General features: G+C 28.7%; 1 protein-coding gene across 13 annotated transcripts in view; it reads left to right on the forward strand.

Annotated features, from left to right (window-relative positions):
• The first annotated feature begins 2,932 nt into the window (after positions 1-2,932).
• LOC107446389 (ATP-dependent RNA helicase TDRD9) overlaps positions 2,933-14,256 on the forward strand; it is a 52,711-nt gene continuing 41,387 nt past the window's right edge. For 2 of the 13 annotated variants that reach the window (XM_087153966.1, XM_087153964.1), the window contains exons 1-3: positions 3,403-3,548; positions 7,271-7,418; positions 9,353-9,562. Coding sequence is in view for 5 of the 13 variants with exons in the window: in XM_087153962.1 (XP_087010088.1) it covers positions 7,340-7,418; positions 8,134-8,501 (447 nt within the window). In the remaining 8 variants the exon portion in view is untranslated. The other 11 variants (XM_087153969.1, XM_087153965.1, XM_087153971.1 and 8 more) reach the window with 9 other exon arrangements.

A 14,256-nucleotide genomic window follows, 5' to 3' on the forward strand; every position in this document is an offset into this window, starting at 1 on the left:
TGACCAGGACCGAACCCCTGATCACCGATTCAACAAACTTCTTTACCCATGGCGCTTACAACCTTACCACGACTCACACGTTGCTTCCACGAATATATAGCTTAAAGAACTTCCTTCCCGTTAATTAGCAAAATCTATTTTGGCCCACTAAGTGCCCCCTAATTAGTGTAAAAAAATTTCCTTTATTACGATTGTCTGGTATATAAAACTCTAATTTCTGACAGAGTTTGAAAATTATAAGTTAATATTAAAGGGAGTTACGTAGTGAGTCGTGTGATTAACTCCGGAGTCGAAATTTATCCGTTTTTCAGCTATTATTCCCTCTTTACCAAAGAAAAATAATTACTTTTATATATATAACACTTTATCCTCGTTGAAATATCGAAAAATAAATTTTAAAAAGTAAAATAAAGTAAATAGAAAAAAAATTTGAAAATTAATCCGTGACCAGGACCGAACCCCTGATCACCGATTCAACAAACTTCTTTACCCATGGCGCTAACATCCACACCACGACTCACACGTTGCTTGCACGAATATATAGCTTAAAGAACTTCCTTTCTGTTAATTAACAAAATCTGTTTTGGCCCACTATGTGCCCCCTAATTAGTGTAAAAAAATTTCCTTTATTACGATTGTCTGGTATATAAAACTCTAATTTCTGACAGAGTTTGAAAATTATAAGTTAATATTAAAGGGAGTTACGTAGTGAGTCGTGTGATTAACTCCGGAGTCGAAATTTATCCGTTTTTCAGCTATTATTCCCTCTTTACCAAAGAAAAATAATTACTTTTATATATATATCACTTTATTCTCGTTGAAATATCGAAAAATAAATTTTAAAAAGTAAAATAAAGTAAATAGAAAAAAAAATTTTAAATTAATCCGTGACCAGGACCGAACCCCTGATCACCGATTCAACAAACTTCTTTACCCATGGCGCTAACAACCACACCACGACTCACACGTTCCTTCCACGAATATATAGCTTAAAGAACTTCCTTCCCGTTAATTAACAAAATCTATTTTAGCCCACTATGTGCCCCCTAATTAGTGTATAAAAATTTCCTTTATTACGATTGTCTGTTATATAAAACTCTAATTTCTGGCAGAGTTTGAAAATTATAAGTTAATATTAAAGGGAGTTACGTAGTGAGTCGTGTGCGTAACTCCGGAGTCGAAATTTATCCGTTTTTCAGCTATTTTTCCCTCTTTCCCAAAGAAAAATAATTATTTTTATATATACTTCACACTTTATTCACGTCGAAATTTCGAAAAATAAATTTTAAAAAGTAAAATAAAGTAAATAGAAAAAAAATTACAAATTATTCCGTGACCAGGACCAAACCCGTGATCACCGATTCAACAAACTTCTTTACCCATGGCGCTAACAACCACAACACGACTCACACGTTGCTTCCACGAATATATAGCTTAAAGAACTTCCTTCCCGTTAATTAACAAAATCTATTTTGGCCCACTATGTGCCCCCAAATTAGTGTATAAAATTTCCTTTATTACGATTGTTTGGTATATAAAACTCTAATTTCTGGCAGAGTTTGAAAATTATAAGTTAATATTAAAGGAAGTTACAGAGTGAGTCGTGTGCGTAGCTTCGGAGTCGAAATTTATCCGTTTTTCTGCTATTATTCCCTCTTTTCCAAAGAAAAATAATTATTTTTATATATATAACACTTTATTCACGCTGAAATATTGAAAAATAAATTTTAAAAAATAAAATGAAGTAAATAGAAAAAACATTAAAAATTAATCCGTGACCAGGACCGAACCCCTGACCACCGAGTCTACAAACTTCTTTACCCTTGGCGCTAACAACCACACCACGACTCTCACGTTGCTTCCACGAATATATAGCTTAAAAAACTTCCTTCCGGTTAATTAACAAAATCTATTTTGGCTCTTTATGTGCCCCCTAAATAGTGTATAAAAATTCCCTTTTTTACGATTGTTTGGTATATTAAGATTGATTTATAAAGCGTGAAAATTCAATCATTAGATCAAAATCTATTCAGGGTGGTCTGGCTTTTATTTTGTACACTATACATCGAGTTCTGTGAACAAAATGTTCTTAAATTCACTCCAAAGATATGATGAAAAAAACTGTGGGTCTAGGTTTTGAATCCACCCTGCTGTAAAGCGGGTACCAGCTTGTCAGGAAAATAAAGGCGGTAGGTGCACAATGCTGATTTTATTTTCACCACCACTCCTCGTTAGTCATAAATCGTTTAGTCTGAATATCGATGACACTCTAGCTCACAATAGACTGTTGGGCGAATTTTTTCTGCACATAAATATTTTAAATAAAATTCTCTTCGCGCGAATATTTTATTGCTATACCATAATTAGGTTTGCAATAAGGTAAAATGAACGAGAGAAGGCCCCACATTTTAAAGGAATCGCAACGCATAGGACCCCTAAAGCCAAATTCGAGAAGGAAAAAAAATATGTAACAAAATATTGAAGAGTCAATTTTAAACTCCAGATTCAAATTTTATTTATTATTTTAATGAGATTGTTCGAATGAAAAGTTTCTAAAAAAGAACTATTACTTATACTTGTGTCGAGAAACCTTTCAAAGAAAGTTTTCGTATTGTACTTTCGCAGACTTTAAAAAAAACAATCCAAAATCATGGTGTTATGCTCGTTTATTTGCTTTCCTTTAAATGAGGCCCTTTGCAAAATATTTTCTTATTATTTATTAATATTTTTGCTGAAAAGGTTAATATTTGCTTTATTTCGTTTCCTTTGAAAAAGGTTTTCGCTTAATATTTCTGCTAATCTAATCATGACAGCAAACAAAAATGCAAAAAATAAGGTTTACAATTTGCTTGCTTTTTAACCTAAATAACAGTATTTTTAAAAAAAGATTTAAAAATCATTTAGTTTTCCTTTAAGGAGGAAAGGTTGGAAATTGCAATATTTTTACGTCATTGAAAAAAGGTTTTTACCGCAAACCTTTTCGTAACAATGAAAGTAAAGTTAAAACTCAAGGTTGTCGTAAGGTTAGATGCCTTCTGGGTATCACTTGTCACTATCACTATTCGTCCCCCAGTGGACTGATTGCTAAGACACGGTTCCAACCGATAACCGGTGTCCAGCCATAACTGACTGCGGTCAGTGTGCAGGTGGGTGATCACTTGGATTAGTTTGTGTAGTGTCTAGGGACCGAGGGTGTGAGGTATTGGTCCTCGTTAGCCTGTTTTACCGTAAAGTGCTCGACTTCGCGTGCAAGTCGTCGGGCTACCGAAGCGGGGGAGCCATCCTCAGCCGAGAATCAAAATTGCGATGGCATGTCTCCGGATTATCCTCAGGGATGTTTCCCATATCGTCGCTAATAGCCCATTGTACAGCTCTTGTACGACGTAAACTACAACTACAACCTATCACTCGTTCTGCAATAAGCGAGCTATAAGCAAAATACTGCAAAGAGTTCCAAAACTGCACGACGGTCATCATCAATTCTACCATCATTTTTATAGGAAAGTAGGACTTTTGAGGTATTGAATTTCGGTTGGAAAAATTTAAAGGTATAAACATTTATTCTGGTAATTTTTATACCGCATTTCGTAATATTCTATGCTTGTTAACTGTAGTTAAGTAGTAAACTGCGGATGATTCTAAACTATATTATTAGTTATGAGATTTGCCAATTGTTTCAGCGGAATTTTCAGTGGCGTGATGTTTACTTTACGGCTAAATTGGTTACGAAGCAGATTTTTGTGAATATTTTCCACGCTGTATTCAAGTCCTGTCAGCTATAAAACGACGCCTGCATTATAAACATCGCATTTTAGCAACGTTGCGAGAAGTTAAGCATGCTGTCATTTCAATTCTGTTACTCAGGGTGAGGCCTCTTAATTGTTTGAGAGTTTGTTTCCTCATAAGTAAGGTGGCCTCCGAAGCAAGGAATAACTTTCAACTGTTTTTAATTACGCAACAATCTCTGTTTTGTGTTTATTTGAGAAAGGATAAACCTCTTTACACGCTCAGGGTGCGTAGCGTTTGTAAAAAGTACTTAAAGGTGCATTTTTCATTGGAAGTTTTTAAAAAGTGCTTAATGTTTCCCGTTTACAAAATGAGATTTTTTCTTTACCGTGTTAAATTTCTCTACGAAGTATGCAGAGAGACAAAGTTCACATTGTTCTATTCAACGTTTTCGCAATTAATTCAACTCCAATCTATTTTTGCATATCGTCAGTCCGTAACGTATTAAAATGCCATTCGATTTATGTGATTAAAGAATTGTGACAATTGTCTAAAACAATGCCAAAAGTTTTTGTTTTTGAAATGACGGTTAAAACCAGATAAAACCGTCAATTGTCAAACGCTTTCCAATTCTGCCTAATTGGGATTTTTTTAAAGTGCTTTTAAAAAATATTATTTGAGTGCTTATTTTTTGTTGAATAATTTGGCAATGCACTCTGATGCTTGATTGATTCTTTTTAATCAAAGCAATAAAGAGGACTTTTGAGGCATTACGCTTTGACTCTTTTATCTGTTAACTTAGCTCTGGGTCGGGCTGGAAGTTTGGGACCCAGGGTGAATTTCCCCCCTAAGTCTTGGCAACTTCCGATCCCTGTAAACTTCTGCATTAAATATTTCCTATTAAAAAATGTGGCACCTCGGCTATTGTAGTTAGTGTGGCAGATCACAATAAAGAAATATCATCAGAGGGGGACTTCCCCAGGGCTGATTGTGCTCTGGAAAAAATCCGGATTTTTCGGTAACAGTGATACTGGAGTTACCGGAGATCGAAGGTTCAGACGTTTAAAAAAATAGTTGATCACCGAAGTTTCCGGAAATCAAATTTTCAAAGGTGGAACTTAAAAACTCAGTTTATTTTATTTGTTTATAAGGGAGAGCCAGAGAGATACTTTATAAGGTTATATTCATGATTAATATTAATTTTTTTATCAGTAAATAGTTACTATAATCATAAACTCAAGAAAGTAAGACACGTTTGTAAATTTTAATTACTTCTCCAGGTGTGTGTAAAATTTCAAATATATTTCAATTAAACTAAGAAATATTCAGAAAAAGGAAAAAAAACCTGTTTTAAATTTTTTTTCCATTTAAACTTTTTTTTTTTAAACTCAAGAAATTTTTCGGAATTTTGACTTGGGCTCGCAATTACCCCTGCTTCCCTGAGGTGCCTTTTGAAAAAGTAAAAATGTCCTCAATTTTTTGGAAATGTTATTAAAGCGACATTGATTTCACATAGTAACTTGATTTTTGTAAATTATGTGAAATTTAAAACATTCTTTATTAAGCCAAATATTTTATATTTAATTTTAAAGCGCTCTTTAGTTGATATAGTTCATTTTAGAATTTATTGTAAAAAAATTAGTCTTTGATAGTCTTTAATTATTAATAATAAAACACATGACACGATTCTAGTTAGTTCTGTTTCCAAGAATATATATATTTTTTTTTGGTCATTCAATATTTAAATTCCCTAGAGCAAAAATGGTTGTCATAAATTTTTTGCTGAGATCTCAGTGGTCTGTTTAGAAGAAATTTGGGTCCATTAACGGGCCCTTACAAAATATCTTTTCTTAAAAACGGACCCTTCACAAAATAATTTATCTTTTAATCGGACCCTTCACAAATTTGTTTATCTTCATTATTGTTTTGTTAATCGAATAAACCCTTCCCGGGTGGGGGGGGATGCAGATGTAAACGAACTAAGTTTTGTCTTCGGCTGACGCTTCTTTCTTTATTCGTCCGAAATTAATATTCTGCTTTCAGCAGTGTAGGCTAAATGCCAAATATTTGTATGTTGCATCCCTAATTTAGTAGCAGCAATTGCTGTTTATTTTTGAAAATTTCATTTTTTTAAATTATAATTTTACAGTGTTGAGCATAATCTTATATCTATTTACAATTTAAAAACTTCTTGAAAAAGTTTTTTGCAATTGCAGGGCCCTATTTGCACAAATTCACAAAAGCAGGACACTAGTTGAAAGAATGTGACTTAACGTTTATATTATATTCACAAATTACAAGTCATTTTTTCACAATTTTGCAAAAACAGGACCTTTCGCAAAATGTTTGGACAGACCCCTGATGACAAGGGGGAAGGTATGAGTAAAGGGAGAAGATAATGCAGGGAGGACGACTCTCTGCAGGGTTGCCACTCCACGGGGAATTTTGGATGTTTCATTTTAAACTGTGCAAATACAGGCAATTTTTCTTTTTTTTTTTTTTTACAAAATGTTGACCTTTCAATGTGCAAATTAAGATTTAAAGATAGTTCAGCCGTAGGTACTATACTATTTCATTTGCTGTATCATTTTTTTTTTTTTTATGTATGTTGAACTGTTCTGTATTTCTCTAAGTTTTTCCAGCAATTGAAACTAGTATTAGTTATCTTAATATAAGATCACACATTTGCACAGTTATTTTGTGTTTCCTCTTTATGTATTGTGTATGGAAATCACGGGGAACATCTTTTCCAGATTTAAGTGACAACCGTGTCCAGTGTTTATTACCTGGACATGGTTGTCACTCAAATCTGGAAATCTTATGTGTTGTTCACATTGTCACAACACATAAAATTCAATTTTACCTGAAGAAGGTGAAATTGAAATTTATGTGTTATAATAATGTCATTTTAATACAAAACATCGGAGTTTAAAAATTACGTGAAAAATGCAATGATTTGTAGTGAATTGAACGTGTCTTGAAAAGTGAGTTCTCAAATTGATAATCATTGTATTGTAATAATTTGAAATATCGAAATTTAAAAAGCCACGTCACGTGTGAAATTATTATGGACAAATGTGTTAACAACACGATCATTAGTTGCGCACTAATGATAAAATTTCTTTTCATAAATGTCAAAAGAATATTAACATATGCATTATTTAATTTCCAGAAAAAAAAATTTTTTTCTCCAAAATTCAATAGGACACAATTTAATAATATTTTACAAATAAACATTTAAAGGCTATTTTCAAGATACAAATTTATTTATTTTAAAACAATAAGTACACATGTTTAATACTAGCAATAAACAATTCGGGTTGGGGACCCCTGGTTTATAGGCTCAAAAGAGTAAATCTTTCATCAAAAGGACCAATTTTGTTTAGAATGAACACTGTAAGTTATATCCTGTTTAGTCTATGGACTAATTGTATTATATTGAAGATTAATTGTATTATCTTTTATACTCTATAATTTAATTGTATTATTTTGTAGTTTGTAGATTAATTAAAAACTAGTATTAAAATTCTTTTTTTATTTCTAGTAAAGATGTCCATCACATTGGACCATATTAGCTCTTTTTTTGACCTAAATGCCCAGTTGGAAGATTTAAATGTGGCACCCACTGCAACAGGTGGTACTGGCATCAATAATATGCAGCAGTTTCCTCCGCCACGTCCTACCATTCCACAGTAAGTTATTTTAATAACTATTATTTGATTATTAAGGAATCGAATGTTGTGTTTTGTTTTGTTAAAATTCTTTATGATAAATATGTAAAAATGAAGTATTTGTTTCATTATTAAACAAACATGGCTAGGAAAAAATCCAGTGGATTTTGCGAAATTCTATAAATTTCATGATAATTGCTGCATAATGTGCTAAATATTTTTCACATAGAAAATTTTACAGTCATCAAAGCAGAAAAACTGCAATATTTTCCAGGTATGATTGACATTAAATGAACTTGAAATGTTATTTATTATGTTTACGCATAATTTTGAATAGTGAAAGGTATTTAATTCATTAATGTTATGTTTATGTTAAAAAGTATCTGCATAAAGAAAAGAATGAACAAGTATGTTAAATTTTTGAATTTAATGCTTTTTTAAAAATTGTGTTGGCAGAATTTTTTCAGTCTTTCTTCGACTTACCTCTCTAGTACTAACAATATCTTTCTTCAAGATACTTTTAGTAATAACAAATACAGTCTGACCTCGATATAAGGTCAACCGCATATATAAGGTCACTTTTCCAAAGTCCCGGTTGACTGAATAGGAATTATTTGTTACAGATTATCAGATATATGGTCAAGTTTTAAAAATCGTTATCGCTTATAAGGTCATTTTTATCTGAGGCGTAACATGGTGTCCACCGCATACATAGAAAATTGTTTTCGTCATGCAGGTTTTGTGAGTTCTCTGAATATCATGGATGACAAAACCGAAGAAAAAGACGATATTCCTCTATCTGTTCTGACGGAAGATTTCGAAAATCGTGGCCATGCCATTGAAGAGGAGGCTGTATATGGTTTGACTGATGAGGAAATTGCCACCACTTCTGAAGCTACAATTTCTGAAATTGTTTTACAAGTTTCACAAGTTGTGGACAATGACAGTGATCCTGAGACTGTAGCTGTAACCCAAAGGAAAAGCTTTAATGCAGTAAATGTCAAACGAAATTTTTTTACAAACCATGAGGGAGCTGAGGAACATTTTGAGAAGTTACAAAATCTAGAAAACATTGTTCGAAAAATGAAGCCAAAAACGAGATGAACCTGCATAAATGATTATTTTAAATAAGGTTAGATGTAATGTATGTCTATAAACTTAGAGGAAATTTTTAAACAGCTTTATTTTAAATAAATTTTTTTTTTCAAAAATCTAACTTTCTTTAATTTATTAATTCTGTTAAAATTTATTGACTTAAATATTTAATTTATGACCGATTGTTTTCGTTTGTATTGCCATTTTTAAAAATCATAATGTGGACTATTTATGTGCTTATTTATGAACTGCTAATGAATCTGTTAAAAGGTCACCCTGCTTATAAGGTCACTTTTGCAATGTCCCTTAGGGTGACCTTATATTGAGGTCTGACTGTATACATGTTACCAATTTAAACTAATCGAAGCTTCAACATAAAAAAAAACTTTTTTAATAAAATAATTTTTAAAAAAATTTAATGTGTAATATTTTTTTGATTCTAATAATATGGGTGACCTTCTCCAATTTCGTAGGGTGAAAACCGCACTAATCATTTCCTTTTTTGTAAATCATCCTCACATTAAAAAAAATAATAATAAAAAATCTTGAAATCCGTAGCAGTAACAACCGACGGAGAAATCACGCTAATTGGACTGGTCAAAAAAGGATAACTAAATGCTTGTTTTCATTTCGAGATTCCGTTGTTGTAATAAATAATATTGTATTAAAATTATAGGATTTTCAAAACTTTGTGGAAGTTAAAAGTATTAAATGTAAATAAAAAATAGAGCAAAAATTTCTGCAGAGGAGAAAACCAACTGAAAAAATTGTCACTGGGGTCATTAGTATTTTTTAGTTTTTGTAGAATGTGCATCCTTCCCACATGCCGAAGACTAAGCATTTGACAATTTGTTCTTTAGTTTTTGACTAGGAGACAGACCTTAGAATTGCCCGGTTCAACCGTCAGCCTCACTACCTTGGAGGATGTTGACGATAATAGTACTGCCATCACTGAGGGACCAGCGGTCAGTGAATTGCATAATGAAGAAGCCAGACAAATCTACTCTACTTACTTTAATGAAGTCGCAAACTATGATCCTGATCTCCCCATCACGAGTTACAGGGAACAGGTAAAAAACATTTTACTCTCTTTTTTTTCTGGTTTCAAATTTCCCTAAAAATTTGAGTGCAATATACTTTCAGGGTTGCCACTCCACAAGGAGAACAGAGTAAAACCTTGGAAAATACAGGGAATTTTTTTGCTTCTCCAGATTCGAGTGGCAACCCTTCATGTTAAGAGATAATCAGCTCGAAAATTTCATATTAAACATGTAAAATACAACAATAATTGATAGTTGACTCACTGGACCAAACATGTGTTTCATGTAAATCGATATTTCACGTTATGCAGTTTCGTGTTAATGAGGTTCAACTGTATCATAAATCTATTCTAATTATATTTTTTATCTGATCTCTTTTTAAGGTATCACCAATCTTATTCACGTGATAATGAAATGACATATTTGTGATTCTTAATTTTTAGAATGTTTATTTGATATTTGTATTCTCTGGGTCATATTGTTTGATTTATAATGTTTAATGATATTATATTGTGGTGTGAATTGATGTCATTTTCAGCTGATCTCTTTTTAGCATATTACTAATCTTACACGCAGAATAATGAAATGACATATTTGAGAGTCTTAATTTTTAGGATGTTTATTTGGTATTCGTATTCTCCTCGTCATATGTTTGATTTATAATGTTTATGATATTATATTGTGGTGCAAATTGGTGTTATTTTTCAATTTTAACTATGCCAGGCTTTATATGATTTTTTTTAAATATTCGAACTTCTCTAGTAAGTAAATTTAGTTTTTTGTTTGATTTTGCACGAATCTCACATTAAAGAGAAGTAGTTGTTTATTCTCTCTATTGTATTATTTACGGAATGGTTGTTGTTTTCATAGTTATATTAATACTTTTTCAAATATTATTTTACTATTAATATATTGTAAATATTAATATATACTCTTAATATATACTATTAATTTAGTATTAATATATACTTCAACTTTTTTTTTTTTTACTCTGTTTTTTTAAGTTTAAAATCAATAAATATGAAGATGCAGAGAATTACAGTTTTGTTTATAATTTCAATTAATGTTATTATAATGCTTTTTTAAATTTATTATTGTGTTTTTGAGTTCAAACTTATGTTATTTATTTTATCAATTTAAAATTCTAGTTTAGGCATTTTATATTATACTTTCTTTTAAGAAGAAATAAAACAGCTTTAAATTACTACATATATCTGATTTACTACATACATATTTGCTACATACTACATTACTACATATTTGCTACATTACTACATACTTGCATTACTACATATTTGCTAAACTTTTGAGAAGAAGTAAAACAAGTTAAAATTACTACATATATATGACGGTATGTAATTATTTACTTTTGTGTTTTTTTTTTTCAGCAACTCTTTTCTTTCTTTTTTACTCTGTTTTTTTAAGTTTAAAATCAATAAATATGAAGATGCAGAGAATGACAGTTTTGGTTATAATTTCAATTAATGTTATTATAATGCTTTTTTAAATTTATTGTTGTGTTTTTGACTTCAAACTTATTTTATTTATTTTATCAGTTTAAAATTCTAGTTTAGGTATTTTATATTACATTCACTCTTAAGAAGATGTAAAACATCTTTAAATTACTGCATATATATGACTGTATGTAATTATTTGCTTTTGTGTTTTTTTTTCCAGCAACTCTTTTCTTTCTTTTTTACTCTGTTTTTTTATGTTTAAAATCAATAAATATGAAGATGCAGAGAATAACAGTTTTGGTTATAATTTCAATTAATGTTATTATAATGCTTTTTTAAATTTATTGTTGTGTTTTTAGCTTCAAACTTGTGTTATTTATTTTATCAATTTAAAATTCTAGTTTAGGCATTTTATATTACACTTACTTTTAAGAAGAATTAAAACAGCTTTAAATTACTACATATATCTGATTGTATGTAATAATTTGCTTTTGTATTTTTTTCCAGCTAGTCTATTGCTTCTATTCTTTTCTTTCTTTTTTACTGTTTTTTTAAGTTTAAAATCAATAAATATGAAGATGCAGAGAATTGCAGTTTTGTTTATAATTTCAATTAATGTTATTATAATGCTTTTTTAAATTTATTGTTGTGTTTTTGAGTTCAAACTTATGTTATTTATTTTATCAATTTAAAATTCTATTTTAGACATTTTATATTAGTTACTTTTAAGAAGATATAAAACAACTTTAAATTACTACATATATATGACGGTATGTAATTATTTGCTTTTGTGTTTTTTTTTTCAGAAACTCTTTTCTTTCTTTTTTTACTGTGTTTTTTTTTTAAAGTTTAAAATCAATAAATATGACGATGCAGAGAATAACAGTTTTGGATATAATTTCAATTAATGTTATGATAATGCTTTTTTTAATTTATTGTTGTGTTTTTCACTTCAGACTTATTTTATCAATTTAATATTCTAGTTTCGGCTTTTTATATTACACTTATATTACATTTATATTACATTTATATGTTACATTATATTACACTTAAGAGGAAATAAATCAACTTAAAATTACTACATATATCTGACTGTATGTAATTATTTGCTTTTGTATTTTTTTTCCAGCTAGTTTATTCCTTCAATTCTTTTCTTTTTTACTCTGTTTTTTTAAGTTTAAAATTTATAAATATAAAGATGCAGAGAATTTCAGATTTGTTTATAATTTCAATTAATGTTATTATAATGCTTTTTTAAATTTATTGTTGTGTTTTTGTTTTCAAACTAATTTTATTTATTTTATCAGTTTAAAATTCTAGTATGGGCATTTTATATTACATTCACTTTTAAGAAGATATAAAAACAACTTTAAATTACTACATATATATATATATATATATATATATATATATATATATATATATATATATATATATATATATATATATATATATATATATATATATATATATATATATATATATATATATATATATATGACTGTATGTAATTATTTGCTGTTGTGTTTTTTTTTCCAGCAACTCTTTTCTTTCTTTTTTACTCTGTTTTTTTATGTTTAAAATCAATAAATATGAAGATGCAGAGAGTAACAGTTTTGGTTATAATTCCAATTAATGTTATTATAATGCTTTTTTAAATTTATTGTTGTGTTTTTGACTTCAGACTTATGTTATCAATTTAAAATTCTAGTATAGGCATTTTATGTCACACTTACTTTTAAGAAGAAATAAAACAATTTTAAATTATTGCATATATCTGACTGTATGTAATTATTTGCTTTAATGTTTTTTTTGTACCTAGTTTATTGCTTCAACTCTTTTTTTTTTCTTTACTGTGTTTTTCTATAAAGTTTAAAATCAAAAAATATGAAGATACAGAGTATAACAGTTTTGGGTTTACCTATCATTTCAATTAATATTATTATAATGCGTTTTTAAATTTATTGTTGTGTTTTTCACTTTAGACTTATTTTATTTATTTATTAATTTAAAATTCTAGTTTTATCTTTTCATATTGCACTTACTTTTAAGAAGAAATAAATCAACTTTAAATTACAACATATATCTTACTGTATGTATGTAATTATTTGCTTTTGTATTTTTTTTTCAGCTAGTTTATTCCTTCAACTCTTTTGTTTCTTTTTTACTCTGTTTTTTTAAGTTTAAAATCAATAAATATGAAGATGCAGAGAATAACACTTTTAATTATATTTCCAATTAATGTTATTATAATGCTTTTTTAAATTTATTGTTGTGTTTTTCACTTTAGACTTATTTTATTTATTTTATCAATTTAAAATTCTAGTTTAGGCATTTCATGTTAAACTTTTGAGAAGAAGTGAAACACGTTTAAATTACTACATATATATTACTGCATGTAATTATTTGCTTTTGTGTTTTTTTTTTCAGCAACTCTTTTCTTTCTTTTTTTCTCTGTTTTTTTAAGTTTAAAATCAATAAATATGAAGATGTAAAGAATAACAGTTTTGGTTATAATTTCAATTAATGTTATTATAATGCGTTTTTAAATTTATTGTTGTGTTTTTTACTTCTAACTTGTGTTATTTACTTTATCAATTTAATATTCTAGTTTCGGCTTTTTGTATTACACTTACATTTAAGAGGTAATAAGTCAACTTAAAATTACTATCTATATCTGACTGTATGTAATTATTTGCTTTTATATTTTTTCAAAGCTAGTTTATTCCTTCAACTCTTTTCTTTCTTTTTTACTCTGTTTTTTTAAGTTTAAAATCTATAAATATAAAGATGCAGAGGATTTCAGTTTTGTTTATACCTATCATTTCAATTAATGTTATTATACTGCTTTTTCAAGTTTATTGTTGTGTTTTTAACTTTAGACTTATTTTATTTATTTTATCAATTTAAAATTCTAGTTTAGGCATTTTATATTTCACTTTTGAGAAGAAGTAAAACAAGTTTAAATTACTACATATATCTGACTGTATGTCATTATTTTCTTTTGTATTTTTTTCCAGCTAGTTTATTGCTTCAACTCTTTTTTTTTTCTTTTTACTTTGTTTTTTTTTAAAGTTTAAAATCAAAAAATATGAAGATACAGAGTATAACAGTTTTGGTTTTACCTATCATTTCAATTAATATTATTATAATGCGTTTTTAAATTTATTGTTGTGTTTTTTACTTCTAACTTGTGTTATTTAGTTTATCAATTTAATATTCTAGTTTCGGCTTTTTGTATTACACTTACATTTAAGAGGAAATAAA

This window comes from Parasteatoda tepidariorum, chromosome 10 (genome assembly GCF_982258835.1).
Source record: "Parasteatoda tepidariorum strain Cologne lab strain chromosome 10, Ptep-v5.0, whole genome shotgun sequence".
Classification (NCBI taxonomy): domain Eukaryota; kingdom Metazoa; phylum Arthropoda; class Arachnida; order Araneae; family Theridiidae; genus Parasteatoda; species Parasteatoda tepidariorum.